This window comes from Cyanistes caeruleus, chromosome 2, assembly GCF_971803275.1.
Source record: "Cyanistes caeruleus chromosome 2, bCyaCae1.hap1.1, whole genome shotgun sequence".
Lineage (NCBI taxonomy): Eukaryota > Metazoa > Chordata > Aves > Passeriformes > Paridae > Cyanistes > Cyanistes caeruleus.
The window spans coordinates 71,788,988-71,812,306 of NC_141702.1; the positions used below are offsets into that span (position 1 = coordinate 71,788,988).

A 23,319-nucleotide genomic window follows, 5' to 3' on the forward strand; every position below is an offset into this window, starting at 1 on the left:
ATTTTACTTGGAAAAAGCCTTGTATCTCATTTCTTGCTGTTCTTCTATTGCAAGTTGTTTGGTTAAGGATATCTTTTGGAGTTTGTATCTTCTGAGGCTGTGAAGTCTGCAGTGGTTTGGATTTGTGGTTATGAAAACATTTGTTCAGGGCATGACCGATCAATTAAGACAAGGCTTCTTTCTTTAGTTTAAAGAGGAAAGGAGCATGGTTGCCTTTGAAGACTCAGGGGGCTGAGTATAAAATGTTTCTCTGGGAATTCTAGCTGGTTTCTTGCAAAGATGCTTCTTGAAATGGATGTAGAGAGGGAAATTGCCTTTCACTTGCAACTTTCTTCGCTTGTGCCTACAAGAGAAAAAAAGTTGTATTTCAGGAGCTTATTTTTGATCTCTACTGAAACCTATGGCAAGGATTGTAATACTCCAGTGGCTCTTAAGTTTTGTTGTATAGAAGCATGGTAATGATATGTTTAAGGTATTTTGTACCTTTTTCAATGCTGGATGCTTTAAATGTCTTTCTGGAATTAAAACAGTGAATGAAACTGCCCAGTACTTCTGGGCTGGAGATCTGTGTCTCACTTCAAATATGCATGCTTATAAGTGTTCATGGTTTATTTGCACAGTATTTTTACTGAGATTGTGCCTTCCAAGAATCTATGGTATTGTCTGATTTTTTTTTTTTTCCCCCTGCTGTTCCTCGTAGTCATGAGGATTTTGAATTACAATGAAGGCACCAGAGAGAGATGAGATTTTCCCCAAAGCATCTCTGCAGAACTGAAAGTTATTAGAAATGTCATAGTACTAATCTCCAATATTGCTTTAGCAATTAGGTGGCTCTTAAGTGCTCAAAATCCCTTTACCAATTAATGATGACAGACTTTTAACTGCATGCATCTTTGAAATGAGTTTTATGTGGAAGATGTGCTTTTACATGATAAATGTAAATCCAGTCTGCTTGCAGAGCAGGGTTTGAAATGCCCTTACGTAAAAGTTTTGTCTTAAAACTTATACCAAATAGGCCTAATAGATGGCATACTTGAGAGAATTTTTTTTCCCCTCCCTCTAATCTGTCAAGGTATCTTCTTTGGTATTGGTGAAGAAAAGTCACTATTTTTTTTTCTGTGTGTGTTTGTGTAATGAGAAACCAAAGTTGGTTTGATTTTTTTTTTTTTTTTCTCCCCCTTTCCTTCTCCACCCCCAGTTATTATTATCATCCTATTGTTTTGAAGTGGAAGAATTATTATAGCTCTACCTTTATGGCTGCCTTCTGAATGACTTCTTTTCCTCAAGAGCCTAGCTGTAGGACATTTCTTAAGCTTCATTACTCGGCATTTTTATAAAATTCCTCTACCTTAATGTGTTTCTGTTTTTTTTTTCCTATGATAAAGTAAGCCAGATAGTTAATCTTTTCAGGCTTCACTGAAACTCAGTTTAAAAAAGTTTGATTAAGGTTCACTGTTGTACAGATAAACTATTGGTGGGAGGGAAGGAAGGTAGAGGTTTAGGGAGGATTGCTTTTGTAAGATAAGATGGAAATGTCTCAATTCATTTCTGGTTAACTTTTTTGTCTCCACCTGCGTAATACTGAGGAGGTTCTTAACTGACTTCTAAGTTTTTTCTTTCTCTTATCTGGGAACCTGCCTACTATCTTGACTGTATATCTGAGTTATCTCTTTTCTTGAAATGACTATCTTTAGAAGAAATGCTATGGCTTTGAATCAAGTTACCTAAAAATGAGGCTAACCATTTCCATATCCTTAAATCATTAGCTGTTGCAGAGAACTAATAATCATGCGAAACAGTGACTTCTGTTTTCTAAAAGTACTGTACAGCTGTTAAAATAGTAAATGAATTATTGTAGTGCAAGTTTTTTCTTTCCAGTACCTTTCTCTACATTTGCAGAATCTTAATTCTGTGGACTTTTTGCCAAATAAAGGTTGGCTTCCAAAAAGCTGTCCTTAGAGTAACTGGGAAATTCTTTTATTGTCAGCATGAACTAATTAGTATCACATTGCTTGGCTTTTAGCACTTTCTAAGTGAAATCAAATTAAATTCCACATGTCTGTTTGTTTCCAAAATAATAATTTTGGATGTTTGACAAATGGGCTTGCCTTTGTTATCACACATTCATTCTGGGATAGTTTCTCCATTTAAAATGAAAATAAGATGGTGTATGAATCTAACCAGAGGATTAACAAGGTAGCTTTGTATTTAAGGAGGAGATAGGGTCTAATTATGTCCTTAGGTGCCTTCTACTCTAGTCATGCAAATTAAGAGAAATTGAATATTTCTTCTTTTACTGTGACACTTTTTATTTGAATTAAGAACCCATGCTGCACAGTGTGAGATGGATGGCAAAACTGGCTGTTACTCTCCTGGTTTTTATGCCATTTAGTTAGATACTCATTTGTGTGCCAAAAAGTGAGGCATTCCACAGGCCATGCAGTGTAGGCCATCACCAGGGAAGTGGAGGGTTGCTTGGTTTTCAGGCATATTTGTCAGCTTCATTTCTTGCAGTCAGGAACTTAATAACAATCATCTATTAATTTTCTTATATTTGATTTATTGATTATTGATTTGTTATGGTTAATAACAAATCACCTATTGCTGATGCAGCTGATGGGCTGATCAGAGATGAGGCTTAAGTTGTATTTGCCATGAGTGGCCCCACAGCAAGGGGACTGAATACACAGCAAGCACCAGTGGGGCAAGAGTGTCCAGGCTTTAGTTTTTTAACAGTTAAATGTCATTGAAACTGCACATAATTGATTTGAGCATGCTAAGTGTATCAGTGAAGCAAAACCTGATGCTCTATGTGACTGCAGTAAATTAATGGTGGAAAATATGTCTGGAGAAGGGTGATGAAGTCTAGTCTTGCTGCTTTTGAAGTTGTTTTTAAGGAATAATTGGTTATCAGTTTTTCTTTCCCCCAAACTTTTCTGAATGCACAGAATAATGGCTTTCTGGCAGAGCACACGGCTCAGCTGGCAGCTCTGAGCAGGCGGGTGGTGCCAACTTCTGTGTGGTGCAGGGGATGGCCTGGGGCCAAGCAGTGAGCCATGAACTCTGGGTATAGTTCTTCTGCAGGTCATTGTGGAGGCACTGAAGTGAATTCTGCCCTGAACACAGCCTTTTGAATTAAAAGGAAAACTTCATTTACTCAGGTTCTTATTTGTGCTGGCAGATTGGCTGAACAATTTAATTCAGCTCTCTTTCTTCAGTTAGTGCTTAAGAAAGGTATGAATCATGTTGCAGCACATGGCTGTTGTGCCTTCTTGCTGAAGGCTTAAAATTCTCTTCCAAACAAATTATGTTAGGAATAGCTGTTCTTCATTTAAAAAAGAATCAGGGAAAACTCTGGATATAATGCTAAAGTGTGTGTGTGTGTAGACTTCAATGTTGGAAGCATTTCATAAAGAAAAGCTTAAATTCTAGATCTAAGCAGTGCTGAGAAAGTGAATGGGCCAGCATATGTTAACTGCATGGAAAAGCTAACTGTAGCTGCTGCTGAATAGTTGACTTGTTCTGTAATGTTCTATTAACTTTATCTTTTAGATAGCTGGAGCAATGTCTACAGTATACGTTCCTCCAAGGGCTTAAAAACAGAAGTTGAAAATCCTTTTCTTTAGGATTTCATCTAATCATCTTCTCAAGATGGGAAAGGAATGTTACTAGGTAATATTTTAATGTACTAAATTATAGAATTCTGACAGATTTGCTAGGTTTTTCTTCAGTCATCTGAAAACAGAGCTGTCTTAGCAAACAATACCTTAATTGGTTGACCAAGATACATATCTTGTGCACTCTTAATAAATAAATCCTTATGATTATTCTTAAGTATTATTCAGAACAGGACTACTATCAACCCACTGATAAGCATTTGCACAGAAACTTTAGGGTTAGCATTATTTTTTTCATTTTTCCCTATCTGACTTTGATAAAACCCTTTTTTTGTTTGCTTCTATATAAATCTTATCAGTGGTAATTTAATTAAAAACTATTTAAAAGATTTTTTTTGCTTGTATGTGAGTCATTGGAAGACTAATGCAAGAACTTGATAAGATCATGAGTAGGAGGAAGAGAAAGCCACACTTGGTTTTCTTGCACTGCAATGAAATTTGGCAGCCTGAGGATTCAAGAATTTAATTTTTTTATTAATACATTTTTCAAGATGGATGACTCGTAGTATGTTTTTCTAGGATAAGAGTAGCCTTGACTGCCAAAACAGCTATTTAATTTTCTGTTCCCCTTGTAGCTCTCCTCCCTATGAAAGGAATATGTTTCTGTATAGTTGGCTGGTTGTGCAACAAAAAATCTGTTAATCTAGTTTGTATTTTTTTTTCTGGAGACATTTTTATGCTTCTGCTGTGGTATTTGATTGTTTCAAAGTACCATGAGAGACCATTGGAAAAGGAGAAATATCTTTTTTTGTCATATTGGTCCATGTTGCTGTGTAAGGTGCTGTAAAACATTAAGAATTATTTCTCATAGCTGTGTTAGCTTCTGGAAAGGAAGGCTTCTGAGGTGAAATCTGTTTTACACAGAGATCATACGATAGAAATCTTGTTTGTTACTAACAGATTCTTGTTTTGTTACGAAAGTTCACACGTTACTTCTCTGGCAAGTAAGAAAGATGTGTTTGAAAGTTTACCTGTAAGAATCAGAGTCATAGAATAGTTTGGGTTGGAAGGGTCCTTAAAGATCATCTAGTTCCAACCCCCCAGCCATGGGCAGGGACACCACCTACTAGAGCAGGTTGCTCAAAGCCCCATCCAGCCTGGCCTTGGACATTTCCACAGCTGCTCTGGGCAAGCTGAGCTAGTGCCTCATCTCCCTCAAAGGAAAGAATGTATTAGTATTGTATTAGTATATCCAGTTTAAAACCATTCCCCTTCTGTATCACTACATGTCCTTTAAGCATTAGGTGCCATAAAAATGAAGAGAAAAAATAACACGTTTCAAACATTTGTACCTTTTGTAAGTGTTAAATGCGTATTGTGGTTTGGGTTTGCTCATTCTTTCAGTTTCCCTATTTCTTGTGTGTGTGAAAGGTTTCAGGAAAGGTGTGGGGGATTTTTGTTTTTGTTGTTTTTAAAATTTTATTAAATTATATTCAGGGCAGTTTTGGTGTAGAAGTTAACACTGTTGAGAAAATACATCCTTTCTTTGGGGTCAGCAGGGATCACAAAAATGCAAGTGAATTTACTACAAGAAAATTAAATTTATTTATGTGTTTTTTAAAATGTCTTGCACAGAGCAAAACCTTACATGACACAAAATCTTTTAGCTCTAAGGGCCCTGAGCAGTCAGGGTGGCTGCTCGCAGGACCAGATTCTCCTTTTGATGGCTCAGCCCTGCTTGCTACCCTGGCTGGATCATGCCCTCCCAGTACATTATTCAGATGTTTTTGCTGTGGTGTGCCCTCAGCTTTGCTAGCTGATGCATGAAGAGGATTAGTGTAATTGGTCTAGCAGAACACCTTTTGTTGAACATCTGGGTTCACGTGTCAGTCTTTGTGTGCTGTTGAGCTTCACAATTTTTGCCTGGGTCATAGCTAACATAGCTGCACACCTTGGATTCCGAACTCTAATGGTTGCTTGGAAATCCTTGAAAGTGCCTTGAGTGGAAAATGAAACCAAAAGCTGCAAAGTGGTGCTCTGTTGTCACTCAGTAAGAAATTTATAGATTCCTTGTGGGAAGGATGAGAAGCTTATCTTCAAAGTATTCTCTGATAGTTTTGAGTCACTACTAGAAGAGCTGAACTCTGTCAAAGCAGAGCTCTCCTTTGTTCTCTGTTCTGTAGATCTCTGATGAAGAGTACCTGGACAGACACCATCTATGCCCATCAGCTCTGCCCCTTGGAAAAGGCTGATCTTTTGGTGGCATTGTTCATGTGACAAAACTGGGTTTATTTTTCTTTGCATTCAGAATTAGATATATAGAACTCATTAGAAATAAGCTTTAGGGCTTTTGGAACAGTTTTTCAGCTGTAACTAGGCATATTGTCAATGTGCATGTGTAAGAATGTCCTTCTGTGTGCTGAACCAGTGTAGAAAGTGGATTAAGAATCCAACCTGTGAAAAGTCTGGTGTGAGAGCAGGGAAAAAGAATTTTAATTTTGTCCTTCATTGAAAAGCAGACATGTTTAGTTTATCAGCATGGAAGAGCAAGATGCTATTTTTCTTCTAGTATGTCTCTCATTTGCATTCCCTGAGCTGTGCTACATTCACTGTATTTCATTTCCTGCTTCATACACTGTATTTTTTTACCCTAGCTACAGGAATTAATGCTAGTGTTTAACTGGCAATAAAGCCACCTTATCGGCAAAAGGTTACAAGATTTCAGTACAGTTTTTAAAAAGCTGGGAACTCTTAAGGTCATACTGAACTTTGCCGAGAAATGTGTTGTCATCAGGGATACAGTTCCACTTTTAAGGGGATGAAAATGTGAGTGCTAAGCTACTTAATAATAGCCAATCTTTTATTTCATCTCCAAAGGAATGATTTTGTTAAGAGAACTAATATTTACTTACTCTCATCTGGACTATGTATTATTCATACCGTTATATAGCTGGTAGATATTCATGATTCAGATTCAGTTTGGACTTCAGAGTAGATTTATTTTTCTTGATCCTACTGGTATAAAGCTCTAGGTTTCTTTTCATTTGGACAACCATTCCTTATGATCTGTGCTGCCTTTCTTGGAAATCATGGTTGAAGGAATCCCAGGATGCTTTTCTTTTCCATTATTAAACCTGAGTACACAGCTTTTTTTTTCTTTTTTTTTTTTTCCTTAGATACACGTTTGGGTTTTGAGAGTAAACAGTATATTCTCTTTTCCCCATCTCTTGAGAGTTCCAGATGAGCCCTTTTCTTCTGAAAAGTCTTAATTCTGCTTTTGTTAGTTGTCCATGTTCTGCATTTTTTCCTTCAAATTCCTTTATCTTTTCCCTCACTATGAAGTTTGCTGTAATTTAACCTGGGTGGATCTAAGCAGATACAAAGGACTAACTGGTTAAAAAGGAGGAGCATTATATTTTATTTTATTCAGAAGGTAGTCCTTTTAATATGACATCTGAGGACTGATAGCTTATATTCTCCAGATGACCTTTTGTATTGATTCCCTTGCCCCCTGTATTCCCCCTTCTTGATGTGGTTGGGAACCTATTGGTGATGGAAGGAGGTTTCCCCCCAAAATTATTCCTAAGAATTGCAATCGAATATGTAAACTGCTTTAGAAGTAGTATGCATGTTTTGTTGGGAAGGTGAGCAAGGAAGAAACAGCATAGATAGTGAAATTATTACTACTGTGGGGACTGTCTTCCTCTTTTACTTTAAATCATTCTATATAGAGAAGTAGATGAAAAAAAAATCAATAAACTGTTATAATGCAAACATGCAGTGGAATGCAACAGGATAGCAAAAATCTGTTATTTGTAGGAAGACTGGGCTAAGAAATATAAATTAAACAAGATAGGAAAAATGAAGTACTTAAAAATTTTCAAGTTGAAAGTGAGAAGATGCAGGTATAGGTTCATCCCTGTATAAAGCAACACTAAGAAATAAGAGCTGCTGCTTGCAATCCACAAAGCTGAAAGTGTGGTTACCAGCGTACTATTTCCAAATACTGTATTTAATAAATATAAATAAGTCTTGAATAATAGTTGGTTAAACTTTGTATCCTTGGCTTAAAAAGTCCACTCTGCTTTTTACTTACAATGGGTTCTCATTATTCTCTAAATCCAATTTTATTATTGGTTAAAATACTTCTGAAAAGCGATGTGAAAGACTGTGAAAATCTAAAACTTGAATTGTGTTATTTCTCTTCAGTGAGGCTAGCAGTAGTGGTTTGAAGTCAGTGGAATGGACTGATGGATAAGACAGGGTCAATACCTTCCATTCAAATGTGGTGTAAACTTCAGTGTATGAGTTTCTGTGTAAGTTTATATTTGCCTCAAGCAGGTTGATTCCATAAATGCAAGATCTTCCTATGTCCAAAAATAATCAATAAACCTGTCTGTGTGCCCTGCTTCAGGCTTACTTTAACCAAGGATTGAATCAAGATCATTCTCCAAGTTGTTGTTTGTAGCTGTGCATTAAATAAAATGTTCCTATTACTGTATCTGAAGAGAATTTAAACCAATAGTCTGATTAATAAGTAATTTACTTAAAATGGTTTTCCTTAAAAGAAAACCTATGTCTCTCATTTTAGGTTGTGGATTTTAGCAAATATTCAATTTATTATTGTTTTTCACCTACTTAAATATGATTCTAAAATTATAAGTTCCTGCTTATGACTCACAATTCAACTCTTTCATCTTTAGCAATGGGCTAGTTGTTTTCACTAACTCAACCAGAAAATAGAATTCCCTTGGTAGTAAGCAGCTGCTACAAAAATGAACACAGTAATTTTGTGCTACAAGTGTTCCAAACCAATTTATTATCTTTCTTTTCCTATGAAGGGAAACTCTTGGCTATTGACTTTAATCAAGGGCATTTTGCTGTGTGTAAGAAAGCTTAGATGCTGCTTCTACATAATCTCAGCATTATTTGTAAATATGTCCCATTGCAACAAATGGTTAGCACTGGATATATAGCTCATAGTGGATTTTTGAGTGTTTTGCCCTGGGTGCTGATGGTAAAGGGGTCACAAGTATGAGAGATTGTAAAATTGGTAATTTCTCTGTGTGTGGCTCTGACGCAGTAGCAGGAAATAGGCAAACAGTGTTTAATAGTGTTTTAGAACCAAATACAACCACCTGGAATGATAATATTTAGATTTTTCAGCTAACGCTCATGGTAAGCAACTCTTTTTTATAATGCCAGCAGTTAAGAGTGTTAAGGGAGAGGGACAGGACTGGAACAGGTTGTGATGCTAGGTTGAGGAAATAGAGCTAGTGACCTTCAAAAGCAATATCAGAAACAATTGCTGTAACCTACTTCCGTCTGTTACAGCTTGGTTCAGTGGCACCTGATCAGTTTGAGCACCAAGGAATTCTACTCTGGTTTTAAGGACTGATTAATCCTTTTAGAGGAAAAAAGTGTGAGTGCATGAGTAGAAAGGAAAAAAATCAAAAAGGCTGGAGACATCGATCAGTATTGCTTGGGGCTGGCACAAAGGTACCAGACACTTGGCTTTTGGAAAGTAGCATTCAGTGGCTGGTGAAGTTAACATGTATCTCCCCCTTCTTAAATTGTTTGTAAATGTTCCTTTATGTGCTTGTGTAAATTTAGGGGATTTTCTCTTTCAGGATTTCCTTTAGTGCTTCTTTTTTTCAGCTTTAGTCTCTACATGTGGATAGTATCTATCAAGAGAATAACACACACTATAAGAGCTGGTGATCTAATCTATGTCTGTCTTTATCTGTGCTTTCCTACAAGTGAAAAATAAATGAGTTTTCAAGGGATCTATATGTTTAATAATAAACCTTTAAAAGCTGCTGTTATCTGAAACATATGAATCCAGTAGTGAGAATAAGTGTCAAAGAAGATCTTTGAATTGTTACTTGGTGGTTCTGAAGTTTTCTATTACATTTCTCTAGGAAGTTTGGGGATTTTTTTCTGGTTTTGCATGTGTGTGTCAGGCTTTTTTATACACCTTCTCCCTGACCCAGAAAACTCTTTTGATGGGCTATCCTGTTCTTTTCTTTCTTATTAGTCCTCCTCATTATGCTTTTGAATATGTTGCTCAATTCAAAGTAGACTTCCATGTGTCATATTTGACAAGCCTTTTGAAAGAGACTAGATGATGTAGCAGATAAGGGCAGATCAAATTATGACTTCCCTGAAGGAAAGGCTGTATTGTGAATTTAAATATTTATATCTCCTTGTGGGTTAAGATTAGAAAGCCTAATTTCTGCTGGCCTTAGTTTATAAATGCTCCTGCTTGTGTAGTTACCCATTGTAGTCTTAACTGAAATATTAAATTCTGGTAAAGGTGCATCTAGGCTGCAATTCAACTATTAATCTGGCTATGTGAGTCAAAATACAAGGAATTTTGACTGATGATATTTACTCATTAGTCTAGAAATAGCTTTTCATTTATTAGTCTGTGTGAAAAATGTGGTACACACTACTTCTCTGAAGCTCAGTTTATGAAGCCTAACTTGTGTGTGATGGCTCAATATTTTGGTGCTTTTTTTTCCCAAAATAGAAGCAAAATGGGGTAAGGCATTAGAGCAATATGTTGTGTTCTAAAACCTGGTGTCTCTAATTTTTTTGACAGCCTGACTGATCTTAAAGTTCAAGCCAGTTGACTGTACTCTCTTTATTTATCCACACTATTCAAAGCAAGTAATAGAGAAGATAGGATATTCTGACTCATGTAGCTTGCGTTCCTCCAAGTTCGATGAACAACTTGTTTCTTATTCTCTAAATATTTTAGGAACTTTCTTATCTTTAAGGACTTTTCGAATCCTATGACTATTTATCCTACCAGCTAAAATTGAGAATGCTGCTGTGGCTTGGATTCAAGATGGTTATTACTATTGTTTTTTGTAAGTTTTGTGAATTCTTGTTGCTCCTTAGGTTATGTTTTGGTTACTTGTCTTGTTTGGTCTCTTGTTACTTGCCACTACTTCTTAGTGGCAATATATCTCTTCATTTTAGTATTTGCTCCTGTGCTGTTAATGTGATTTCGACTCCTCTCTTGCCAGAGACCAATTTATTTGACATTTTTTGTTCTATCATCTAGTGGAAGTTTAAATTACTTGTTAGGATTTTGTTGTACTTTTGAAAGTGTACTTGGTCTCTTACCCTGTGCCTCCTCCTCAATTTTCCTACAAAGTGACTAACTCTTTGTATATGCATGTGTGTATGTTTTTGAGTGTGCATATATGTGTGTACATGCACATCATGCACATGAGTACAAGGAGTCTTTCTCTTCAAATCTTCATATTTTCTCGCCTACTTTGGGATGACTTAAATGTCAGTATATGGTCATATATAGTGAGAAGAGGTGGAGAGCTCAGTGTTAAAAATAGTGGGGTAGTATGTGTTGTGAAAACTAGATGATAGGAGTGACATTTTGCTCTTGCCTGTTATATACCACTCATGACTTCCAAACTAGATGATGGCTTTGACCTCATCTTTTGACATTTTTTGACCTTAAAGTTGATATTTCATGTATTCAAAGGTATTCTAGAGAATGGTAGCTCATAAAATTCTGCAGAATGGTTTAAATTTTGACTGTGATGTCTCTAATAGTTTGAGTTAGGCAGCCTGAAAGTGGAGTCTCGGTTGGAGTAATTTTTCTTGTTGAAGTCTTTGGAGCTGTTAAATTTCTAGACTTGTCCTTATTTTGGTAGGTTTGAGAGCAGCACAAAAGCTTTCTGCACTGCACTTGGCTTAGCCGTCATGCTTGGATCAGGCTTTAATTCTGGCTCTCCTCCTCTTAAGTCAGTCTCTATGATATGGGCTCTTTGGAGTTTGTGTGAGATCATCACTAAGGGTGCACAATTGGTGGCCTCTCCTCTGAGAGACTGCAGATGAATAGCCATAACTTCAGCAGACTTGAGCCCCCAACCTTTTCTTGTTAGGCCTTAGCATCCAGGAGGGGGGTTTCCCTCTCTCTTTAGAAGGAGTTTAACACCAGTGTGCTTGCGTAGTGTGAAATTGCCTTGCTGCTTGCATGTGTGCAGAATTCCTTGAGTGCCTCAGTAAATTGCCCAGTCTTTTCTAAATTTTTTTTCCCTATTGTTTTTCCCATTAATAAGTCTGTGTGTTTTTAACTTTGTGTGCTCCCAGGACTGATAGATATATCTGATACACAGTGGGAATATTGAATGTTCTGCAGGTGGGACCTAAATTGTATTTAAAGGGCTCAGTTTATCCTCTTGGTATAAAATTTGCCTAAAATTACTGCTCCCCTCTGTGCCTTACAATCTGCCTTTGCTCAGAGCTGAACTAACAGTATCCCAGCTTGAAGGACTGCTTTTTCTGTGAGTACAGACAAACTAATGAAGCCCAGATTGGAGGAAAGGCAGTACTGTATGTGAGGAATAGCAAGGCAAAATGCCTGATTTCCTGCCTTGAAGCTCAGTGGTCAGTGTGTGGTTGAAACTTTACTAATAAAGTGCTCTAACTTAGCTTCCTGTAATAGCATTAGCTTGAGCGTTAACCTCAGTAGGAAAAAAACCTCCAATTTTTTTATTTTCCAGTGGGTGCCTTATTGCAGAATGGTATCATCCAAAGGAATCATGTTGCGCAGTTTTGTTCTGTGTTGAACAAAGACACAAAGATCTGCATTGCCTGCTTCAGGTGGAAATTTTAGTACTAAAATTTGGCTGAGAAAATTTGAAGTATAGATGTCTGTTATCTCAGTAGTGATTAGTGTTTCTTCCTTCTGATGTAGAGGTCTATCTTGCACACTTCTTGTCTTGTTTGTGTGAGGCATTTGTTTCATTATGGGATTGAGTTTTGATTTAGTAGTCCAGACTATTGCAGATGAATGATGCTTTCTGGGTCTAGCAAAAATCAAAGATGTTATTGGCAATATCTGTGTGAATTTTGTAGTATGGTGCTTTTAATGTTTATTGCATTAATAGACATCATTTTCTGCCAGAATTTTTGAACTGGATTAAAACTTTACTCTAGCTGTGGGCAACGTATATATATATATATACATACACATATATATATAATTATTTTTAATTTTTTTAAAGCCTGCAGTTAAACACAGATGCCAAAAAGCAATGCTATGTGTACTGTGTCATGTGCCCAGAGCTGCAGAGAGCTGCTCATAAATCCTAGTGTTGGGATAGAGGGGAAAATATGCAGAGAGTTATTGGAGGCAGAAGTCATCTGTCAAGCACAAGCTTTCTCTGAAGGTTATTTAATTAGAGGAGTTACCAAGTAATTTTTCAGATTCCTGGGATGTATTCCATCTCTTTGTGTTCAAAGATGACCTCCTTGAAAGAGGTGTAATGAAATGGTTTCCTTGTTTATCAGTGCCTTGATTTCTGAATCTGAAGATTAACCTTTTTCCATTAAATAAGTCAAGATTTTTAAATCAGTCTTGCTTTTTTTTCCCTAATGTTTTCTTAGAGACTAACACAATGCCCTTGCATTCATTCTACAGAGAAGTTACAAGACACAGCAACTTAAATTCCTTTGTCTCAGTCTGGCTTTACTTTCCTTATGTCTGTGGTAACCTTCCATTATGGCTGAGAAAACATGGTGTGATGTTGTGTTGCTTTATTGCATTGTAGCCCTACAGATCTCATCCAGCAAAACATTCAACTTGTTAACTGCATTTTTTTTTTCCTTAATGCAAGATAGTTTTCTTAGTTTAACAATTTCTGTGTTATTTTGGTATAGTACTCACCTTTCCCCTTTGCTAACAAACTAGATGTGGCTGCCACAGCAGTTTTGGTCTTAGATGTAATTGCATTTCTGATACCTTTTTGATCTTGGTTACGTTTGCAGGTTTAAATATTTGTAAAATAAAATTAAGCAAGAAGGGTTTCATTCCAATTGCTGTCCATTTCTGCTCTTTGTGCTTCAAGAGGCATATACAAGTCATGTGGACTTTTTTTCTTCCATTCTTCATTCCTGTTGCATCTATTTGTTGTATTGCTGGTGGGTGATTTTCTTACTGTTTCATTCAGATGTATATAGGTGGAGACTTGCAAATGCCTGTGTTATTGGAATACTTCAGTATACTTAAGTTTTTTACATGCATTCATGTTGAGTTCTGCTTATTTATTCAGTACTTTGCTTTTATTTCAATTAGTTAACTTCAGTTCCCTGGACTTCCAGAAAATGTAACACTTTATCATATAAGTAAATATTAAAACAAAATTTTGCTTTCTGTGCTTTCCCCTTTCTTCCTGTGCAAATGCTTTTTTTTCTTTTATTCTTTAGAGAGTCTTTCTTTAGAGAGCTAAGAGCAAGCAGTGATGAATTTGAATTCAGAGGATTAGGGGTAGGACTTTGAAATGCAGACTAATTCATCAGACACTTCTGATATTGTAGCATTAACAAGAGGTGGCATTAAATCATGGCTGAGCATTTGTTGAGTAATTGCCTTCTTTCAAGAAAGAAAATTTGTAGTGGTTTTGAGTGATGGGTGGTTTAATGTTGTAACTAAACTTGTAATCCTTTTCTTGTAATGGGAACACCCCTTTCAGCACTTTTTTCCCTGCTGCCCTAGCTGGGAATGCTTCCCTTGCATCCAGTACCTCAGATAATTTAGCGGTTGGATTTGTGGTTTAAAAAATCCCCCCCAGTGAAATGATACATCCATACCCCTCCCCAGCTCACTGTCAAGTCAGCCAAATGAGTGCCACAGCGGTGTCTATAAGGGGGGCAGTGGGGACATCTGCAGTTTGGGATGGAAGCGTGGTGAGGTGTGAACAGCCCCTGTCAGCAGCAGCTGCCTTGTCAGAGTAAGCAGCACCAGCTCCATGCTGGCTTTGCAAAGCATTGCAGCAGTTTAGGATGATGTTGTCCTTCTGCTTTCTTTCCCTTGCTGGACTAGTTGTTCTATGGGATCTTTCATCTGCTCTAAGTAGAATCAACAGGGATTGTTAAACAGGAGTTTTGTCTAATCTCATTAATTTTTTGAATGACATTGTTTCTGTATCCCTTGGATCTGAACTGGGGCTTGTGTACTTGTATTAAGCTACTTGAACGTTTGGGTTTCACATCTTGGAAAGCGCTCAAGTGAGAAATGAATATGCACGGTAATTCTCAAGCAAGAGCTATGGACTTTGAAAGAAATATGCTGGGCAGATACTGTCTGTGTATCAAACCATGTCCTGTTTGGAAGCTGCTGCTATTTTTTCTTCCTTTCCCCATTCCAGAAACTGATCAATTAAAACAACAACACCCCCACCCCCTAAAAAAAAAAAAAAAAAAAAAGCCAACAACAACAACAGAAACCCAAAGAAAAAAGAAAAATATTACTTGCAAACATTAGAAGTTATGGGATAGGCATGGTACAATTATTGCTGCTGCCTAAGTATGTACTTCAAAACTTTTAAACTCACATCACATATGACAAAATGTTCCTTGGAGGTGAATATACTAGTAAGATGTTTTTAATAAGTTGCAAATATTGAAGTTTTGTTTCTAAACCCTTCTTTTTTTGCTGTTGAAGTTTTGGGGTGTTTTTTTGCTTTCATATCTCTAACAGATCAGATCAATCAGCTCCTTTTGATTGATGATGATTTCTGATTACTGTATTATTGGATTTTTTTCCCAATCTAGTATAATTAAAAGAACAACTTAAACACCATTGCTGCTGAGTGTGCACTTACTGTATAAATCATGTAACTGTGTCTGCACTGACAAATACTTCTGGAGTAGAAGGCTGTTTTCAATATTATTTAAAAAAACCCCATGAATTAACTTTTCATGGAAATTTTGTCACCATCAATCTTTCCTTTTGGAAACTAAAATTGAGTGATAATAGCCTTTGATGTCATCCTTAATTTAAATAATCACTGTAGATGTTTTGTGATATTTTGTTTTCATAATTTGTGGCAAATAGTGCAGCCAAGTAAGTTTTTGAGACATGGTAAATTTAACCAGAAATCCTGGACTCTCTTTGTGACCTGCTGCCATTCTTAGAGATGCTTATTCCTTGCTTTCAAAGCTTCTGGTGCACTTGAGATTAAACCCTTCTATCGGTCCCAGTACCCTTAAATGTTTCTCCTACTCCTCTTCCCTCCCCTCTCTTCTTGCCACCTATCCTTGTACATTTATGCAGCTTCATGAATCGTGAGGATTGAGTGATCTTGGAAAAAACAGTAAAGCCTTTTCATGGCTACTCTGTGGTGTTTTTTTCCATTTCTGTTCTGTCTGGTATATGAGACCTTCCCCTCACTTCTGCTGCCTCTGTGGAGAGGTGACAATCAAGCCAGAGAGACCCATTTTGTTTTCTGCTGCTTGGGCATTTCACAGCAGGTGCTGATTCTGCTTCTGTCTGTGGTGGCCTCTGTGGAGATGTCTGGTTGGCAGGGCTTCTTTTGGCATGGAAGGCTTTGACAGAAGTAGCCTCTAGCAGGAAGATGTGTTCTTACCCACACTTTATCTGTGTGTGGGTGTGTGTGTCATTGCATTGGCTTGGCTGTCAGTCTGACAAGCACTTTAGCTCTAACAGTGTTTTTTCATTGTAGAGCTCAAGGAAATTATAGGGATGTTGTAGTTTCTGGGGTTTCTGGGTTTTTAGTTTCCTCTTTCTGATGGTATATTAGATTGTCAATTTTGTAAGGCAAGTAATATTTAACTCTTTGCTTTTCTGGTAGGTGATAAGGTTATCCCGCTTAGTTTTGACATTTATCACTGGGGTGGATGAAGTCTCTAGGTGAAAAGGAACATGGTTTATTAGAGGCCACCTGGAGCTGGGTGACTGAATTCTCACCAAGCTCTAAAAGTGTTGCAGGTTTGGGTTTTTTTTAATTTACTGACAGGTACTTACAGAAAAAAATATTATTTTCGTAAAATGCTGAAATACAATCTTAAGCTGTATAGCATTTGTGGGCTAATCAGTTAATCCAGTGTATGTTATACCAGTGTGGGTATTTGGGAGTTAAATCATGCTATTGTTTTTAAGGAACTGATGAAAATTTGAAGATAATCTGAAATGTACTTGCTTGCAAATCTTCATATTTAATAGCTTATCTATACTTATTTCTTGAATAGCTTGACCTGCCCTACTTTGGGTTTCCTGTTGCTCCTTGGCTTTTGTCTGTTGTGTCCAGAAATTTAATTGAACCAGAGCTTCCAGTTGATCCCAATTGCTGTACTAATAAGTCTTCATCTGCAAAGTTGCATCAGTCCTTCCTCAGAGAATATGAATACTTGTTTTCCAGAAACTTCAGATAAAGCATTATTTTTGTTTAATCTATTCTAGGTTTAGAAAATGTCATGTTTTATAGTTGTTTTAGTACTTCAGGTAATGTCTGTAAGCTACAAAAAATGTACTTTACGCTAAGTAAAGGTAACATTTACAGAGATGGTAGGACACCAAGGCATTTAATTTTGTCTAGAGAGTACAGCTTATAGTAATTGCCATTTTCAAAATGTTTTGAATGTATTCGCTGAGAGTATATCTAAACACATTTCCTGTATATATAGCCATCAAGGTGTAATCTTGATGCTTTTCCCTGGCTTTTTTTGTGAATATAAAATTGTCTTCTTATGAGAGCTGTGTATCTTCCTCCTGCTGGAAGCTTCTATTTTTGTTCCGAGTACTCAAATATATGAACGGAATGTGCCTTTGACAGCAATTTACTTACACTGAATAAAGTAAGAATGAAAATTAAATCATCTTTGCTGTAATATTTTTTGACACTAACAGTGATAATCAAATATTGCAAAATATATAGTTTTTCAGTGTTTTTTCTATTTATTTATGCTTCACTTCTTGGTGTGCTTGGAAATATCTGCTTTAGTATGCTAAGCAGGTTGGCAGTCAGGGGAAATTAATATTTGTTTGTTTATGGGATATTTCCTGCTTGTCTTTCCTGTAAGAAGCAGCATTCCAGGCATTTTCAGAGGGTACTTTATCTCTGTTTTGTACAGAATGCTTTTGCTGAGAAGGGAAGAAGTGGCTGTCCCATCATGTAATTACATTAAATTGTTAGAGTGCTTGCCTGGCACGCAGGAAGGCTGGATTCACTTACTGCAGCAAGAGAGACTGGAGTTGTGTTTCTGGAGATTTCTTGGGAGGCACAGTGAGTGCTGGATCAGAAAGCAAACTGAGCTGGACACTGCACTCTGCTGAAGGTCCTCCTGTGCTGGAAGGAACTGGTGCTTCAGAACTTTGCTAATGTGATAGGTAGTTAAAAGATTGCAAACTGAATTGGGGTGAGAGGAAGGGGCACATATTAAATACAGAGGGAGATACTAAGCAGTAGCAAAGAAGCTTGGGCTTAGGCTTTGTCAGTGTCTTAGTCAGCTGTCTGATTCTGCTTGGCTTTGAGTCCTTTTCTAAGGAGGCGCCTTTATGGTTGGTTTAGGGATGTCAACTTCAGCAGGCATTACACTGCTGCAGCACCAAGTGCTGCTCCACACAGCATGGAAGTGCTTCTGCATGTCTGGTCCCAAGTACGTGGTCAGAACAGAAGTGTAGGAAGTCCTGCGAGGAGTCGCCTTGCAATGAGAGCCCCCCTTCCAAAATCATCAATTGGTTTGACTGATCTGTACTGCTGGATGCAGCACAGCCTTGTGTTAGGCCAGCTGGATACAATAATGCTCTTTGAAGGTGCTGCCAGTATTTATTTTCCTCTTAGAAAACCACCAGTAGAAGAAAATCTGTCTGCAGCAGCCCTCGCCTAAAAACAAGCTCTGAAACTGATATTAAGCCTTAACATGTATTTTGTCTAACAGAGATACATTTCTCAATTATTTTCTCTGAATGTCTGCTTGTCCAGGTAGCACATAACTCGCAGCCATCTCTTGTGCCTAAATGTTGCTTGCTGTTCAGCATCAAGAATATGAGACAAATGGCTGGTATTGGGAGCACAAGCAGCTCCCACTTGAGATATTTCCAACCTCAAAGTGCTTTTCAGAGATCTGTGTTGAGTTGCTACTTGTAAGGTCTTGTGGTATCTAAATGCATCTAAGGATGTTTCATGTTGTTAAGTTGTTCTCTTGATAGGAAGCCACCGTGGGGTTGAAATCTCTGCTATAATGAGATCCAGTTTGTAGCAGTTAAATGTCAAATCCGTGATACTTGAAACTATAATTAAAAGGAAAGGAAAAAGTATTGTGAGAGAAAAATAAGAAAATCAGTAGTAGTTTAAAGAGTAGCTTTAATTTTTTTATATAGAAGCAATACCTAGGGATTTGGAACAGTTTAAAATTGGTTTTGGTGCCAAATGAAATAACAACTTACGAAAAATAGCTTTGCAATGTTTATAAGGAATATAATATTCAATGCATACAAATATACCAAAACTAAAGGGAAGTGGTCTGGAAGATTTAATAATGGTAATGAAACTATCCGCTAATGTACATCTGTGTATAATTACAGCTTTCTAAACTCAAATTGAGTACTCTTAAATTTCTCATGGAATATGATCATGTCTTATATATGTGTAGAAATGCTATAAAAAAATGTTTGAATCCTGCTTTGAATTTGAACTACCTCATCCTTTCTCTGCTGCAGAGCAGCTGCAAATATGTAACTAATCATTTCCTGAAACAACATTTTTGAGTCTAGTTCTCAGAAGTGGAGCTTGATATTGCATCTTCAACGTATCTCAAATTCTGTCTTCCAGCTAGTCTTAAATGGAGTGAGTTGAGCAGGAAAAGAAAAGTGAGTGGTAATAGCAAGGTTTGTCAGTAGATGTGGGTTTTCTGAGACACGGAGAGCTTACAGTATCCTGAAAGAAAAAGTTGCTGCAACTCACTGATTAATCAGCCTAAAAAAACTTCCACCCCACCTTCAGTTTAGTCAATTTACTGTAATGAATTGTGCAAAGTTATTGCTGCAAGGAATGTTTTAACAAAATGTTAAGTGTACGTCCCTTAGCTTCAGAGCTTTGGGAATAGCAAAGTTATTTAGAGACTTGAATTTAAAAATGACATTTAATGTACATTTGTTATGTTAAAAGTATTAGTGTAGTATCATCGTAATATTTCCCACTGAATGGACTTGTAAGGTTGCAGTTTTGTTTCTTTGCATGTCTTCTAGTAGTGAATCAGAAATTAGTGGGAAGCAGTGACATGATGTGTAAAATTAAAATATGACAAATTGCTGCAACACTAGCATTTTAGCTGGTGTGCACTCATTTTCTTGTTGCTATGTGTCCTGGCCTAAAAAAATAACTGCATGAACTATGACCACAAAGGTTTTATTCTAGCGGTGTTGTGTGTACACCTAATGTGTGGTTGATGTCTCTGCTAGTTGGCAGCTACCTTTTTATTTTTCAATAACTTCAAAATGGTTGTCCATATGCATTTACATACTAAGTTGTAGCCTGCAATTGCCAGTCTTTTTTAAAAAAATGTCAGGAAGATATTATTTTAAAGTATTAGTAGTTTTATATAGAAAAATACAGTAGCCTTTTTAATTGTTATTCATTAAATCTCTCTCTTGTGCTCTCATGATTAAAGAGCTGTGCCTCCTTTTAAGCAGTTTAAGTTGCTTTCAATCTTCCCTTAAGCTTAGCTTTCTGTATGAATGAGTTTTGTCAGTGCCAGCATTGTTGTCTTCTACCAAGAAGATTACTCCTCAAAAGCAAGTGGCTTTTTGAGCTCACATTAGAAGTTGGGATTTTGTTTCACTCGAGGCAAGCTAAAAAAGCAGCTCTGTTTGTGGTGATGGCAATATGGTAATGCCATTCGACCATATGTTTGATTCCGATCTAGCACCAAATTACCATGCTGAAGCAATTTGCAATCAAAGATATAAATAAACTGGTTGTGTTTATGCCTATGGTTTCAATAACTGCTTTTATCTCTTTTTGTGCTCTCAAGTTCTCAGTGAAGGATATAACATATTGTTCGCGCCTAAATGGTAGGGATTTTCCACATGTACCTTCCAAATTCTTAATTGGATCAAAGTGCTTACTACAGGGTTTTAGCTAAGTTGATTTTAGAGCTACAAAGTCCTAATCTAGGGCACAAAGTTTGAGGTTAATATCTTTTTAATGTCCCATACTCTCCCATCACAATACTGTTTTATAAGGTGTTCTAGGAGGCAAGCTGAACATCAAGCAATATGCAGTGGCAACTTCCATCCTGGAATGGTATAGAGCTTTGTTGAATTTTGCAGCTACAGTTGATACTTGGACTTCAGTGTTTCTGTAGTGTCCTTAAAATGATGCATGAAGCCAAATAATGAGTGAAATATAACTTCTTCAAAACAGAAAGTGTCTGTTTCACTGTGCTGGAGGGACTCAGTGCACAGTGACATATAATTTCCCTCATCACTGTAAGTCATAAACATTTTCTTGAAATGTGCTGTGTGGTTTTGGGAGTGTGTTTTTGTGTTGGTGTGGGTTTTCTTTGTTATTTTTATTGTTGTCATAAAGCTTTCTTTAAGCAGAGGTATCAATTGACTTCCCCAAGGCCCAGTATCCCATAGCATGTACAATGGTGATACGTAGTGTAGGAACCTGTTAAAATTCCTTCTCTCTGGGATCCTTGATGCATGATGCTGTGAAAAGCATGCTTTAGTAGTACTCAATTTTAAACTAATTTAGCTGTATTTCTCAAGGGGGGGGAAAAAAAAAGCATCTGTATTTAGTTTTTAATTTCAGTATTTTAGAAATCTGTTGCCTTTTTCCAACATATTTCTAAATATTAGTGCCAACTTAGCACTTAGACACTTAAGCTGAATTTACACTGGGAAGTTCTGAGATTCCTGGGGACAAGATGATGTGGTATCGTTTGTGGTTGAAATGCTTCCCAGCATAAGTTTGGCCTGTTCCAACTACTTACTATTCCATCAGAGAATTCCCAGATGTGGCTTAGGAGCTGGGACAGCAGAGGCATTTTCTGGTATGCACTTCCATACACCATCACCCTGCTCTGGAGATTCTGGAAGATTTCCTGTAAGAGATGAGAACTGTTCTGCACTGCTTGGCTTCAGTGCACTCAGTGGTGGCTGTAGGCATGGTGTTGTATCTTGCACGTTGTAGGAGAGGTCTTGTCCTTAGCAGGATTGTGCCAATGTAACTGGTTTTATAGATGGGACTCCTTCAGTGCAGATTTAAAAAAGGAAGCATAATTTCTTTTGGCAAGTGTGCAAGAACATCAGAAGCTGATGACACTTAAATCAGTTGGCTAAGTGTAGTGTGCAAACTGGCATACAGTCCATGCAGTTGGTAGTTTGGTTTTTGTTGTTTTGGTTTTTTTTTTGTTTCAAAGTTAGCCTCTTCTCCACTTAATCCAAATGCATAATGGGGTAATTCCAGCTTCATATTTTGTGGTTTTGTGGTAAGAATGAAAAAGTGTGGTGGTTGGGGTTTTTCCTTTCCCTGTTGAAATGAAAATGAGATTTTTAGGTTCAGAATAAATGCTGGAAATTAGAGGAGGGCATTGGTGAAACTATTTGCCCCCCACCCATCTAAATCATCAATATCTCTGCAATCACAAATCCAGCAGAGTTGCCTGTGAGGCCCAGAATAAACTCTAATGAAATTAACACATGAAAATATTTTGGAAGTATTTTTCCAGTAGTTAGGATGCCATTATGTATATAATTGCTAGATAACCTGCTTTCTTTTTTCAAATAACTTTCTGTTTAGGCTGTTCCTTGTTAGAGCAGGGCTTTCTTCAGGTCTTTCTTAACATTTTTTCCCATGTAGCTCCTTATAACATTACTAATTAAATAAAAAAAATTAAAAAACTAATTCCATCTTCCTTACTAAATGTCTTTTTTTTTTTTTTTCAAAAGAAGACATTTTGCCTAAATTAACTGTAAAAGTCTGACTCAATTTTTGATCTGTTTTTCAAATAATGGAACAAATAATAATTGTTTCTCCTGAAGTCCTTATTTTCTTTGACAACTCTTAAGTTTAAAATCTGGAAAACCTGGTTTGCTTTGAAAGTTGAAAACTAAATTAAGATTCTTTGATTATTTTAAAGATTGTGTACCTTTTTTCAGGAGGACCCAAATGATATTGACCCCAAAAGGAAAGAATTGCGTGGCAGTGATGGGGAGGACAAGGCACAAAGTGTGGAGACACTACCTCCAGGTATTGCAGTACGATTTGTTGTGAAATAACCATAGCCATAAAACATTTATCATTGAAAGCCATAAAACCCTGCAGTTGTTCTGATTCTAATAATTCTTTGTAGTTTGAAAGTGCTAGGATTATTTTAGCAGCATGTACTTCTCTCTTCTTATAGCTTCAGCATCTTTAAATCTTACCTGCTTCACTGGTCCTTTGAGCTTAAAACAATAAGGGAGTGTGGTTCTTTGCTAGTATGTTTGTATTGTCCTTCATTGGGTTTGAGATACTGTAAAGGCCTCTGGTACAGAAGTAGTCCATTTCTCTTGGTGGATGATGCTGGCAGGCAACAGACAAGTCACCTTGGGACCGTTATTTTGACTGAAGATTCAGCCAAGGTTCATTCTTCTTTAGGTTTTTTCCTAGCTTTTGATTTGGCAGTTTTTTCCGAAGTGTGCTGCTGGTGTACTTTATTTTTTCTCATGCTTGCTGAGCATTTGTCACATGCTGGAAAATAACAGAGCAATGCGATTTTTATTTTGTTTGAGTGAAATCCTCATGTCTTGAGGATGAGTTAGGAAAATTGTTAAGGAATCTTCATTTCATGTGAAGGCTTCCATAAACTTCTTTTGCTGCTTAACTGTTTCATATCAATGAGATTTCATATATTGCTACAACTGACATACTAAAGC

General features: G+C 37.0%; 1 protein-coding gene across 4 annotated transcripts in view; it reads left to right on the plus strand.

Moving 5' to 3' along the window:
* GALNT2 (polypeptide N-acetylgalactosaminyltransferase 2) overlaps positions 1-23,319 on the plus strand; it is a 144,534-nt gene that overhangs the window by 25,819 nt on the left and 95,396 nt on the right. For all 4 annotated transcript variants that reach the window (XR_015283390.1, XM_086877831.1, XM_086877830.1 and 1 more), the window contains exon 2: positions 22,561-22,651. Coding sequence is in view for 3 of the 4 variants with exons in the window: in XM_086877831.1 (XP_086733957.1) it covers positions 22,561-22,651 (91 nt within the window). In the remaining variant the exon portion in view is untranslated. The remainder of the gene's footprint in view (positions 1-22,560; positions 22,652-23,319) is intronic.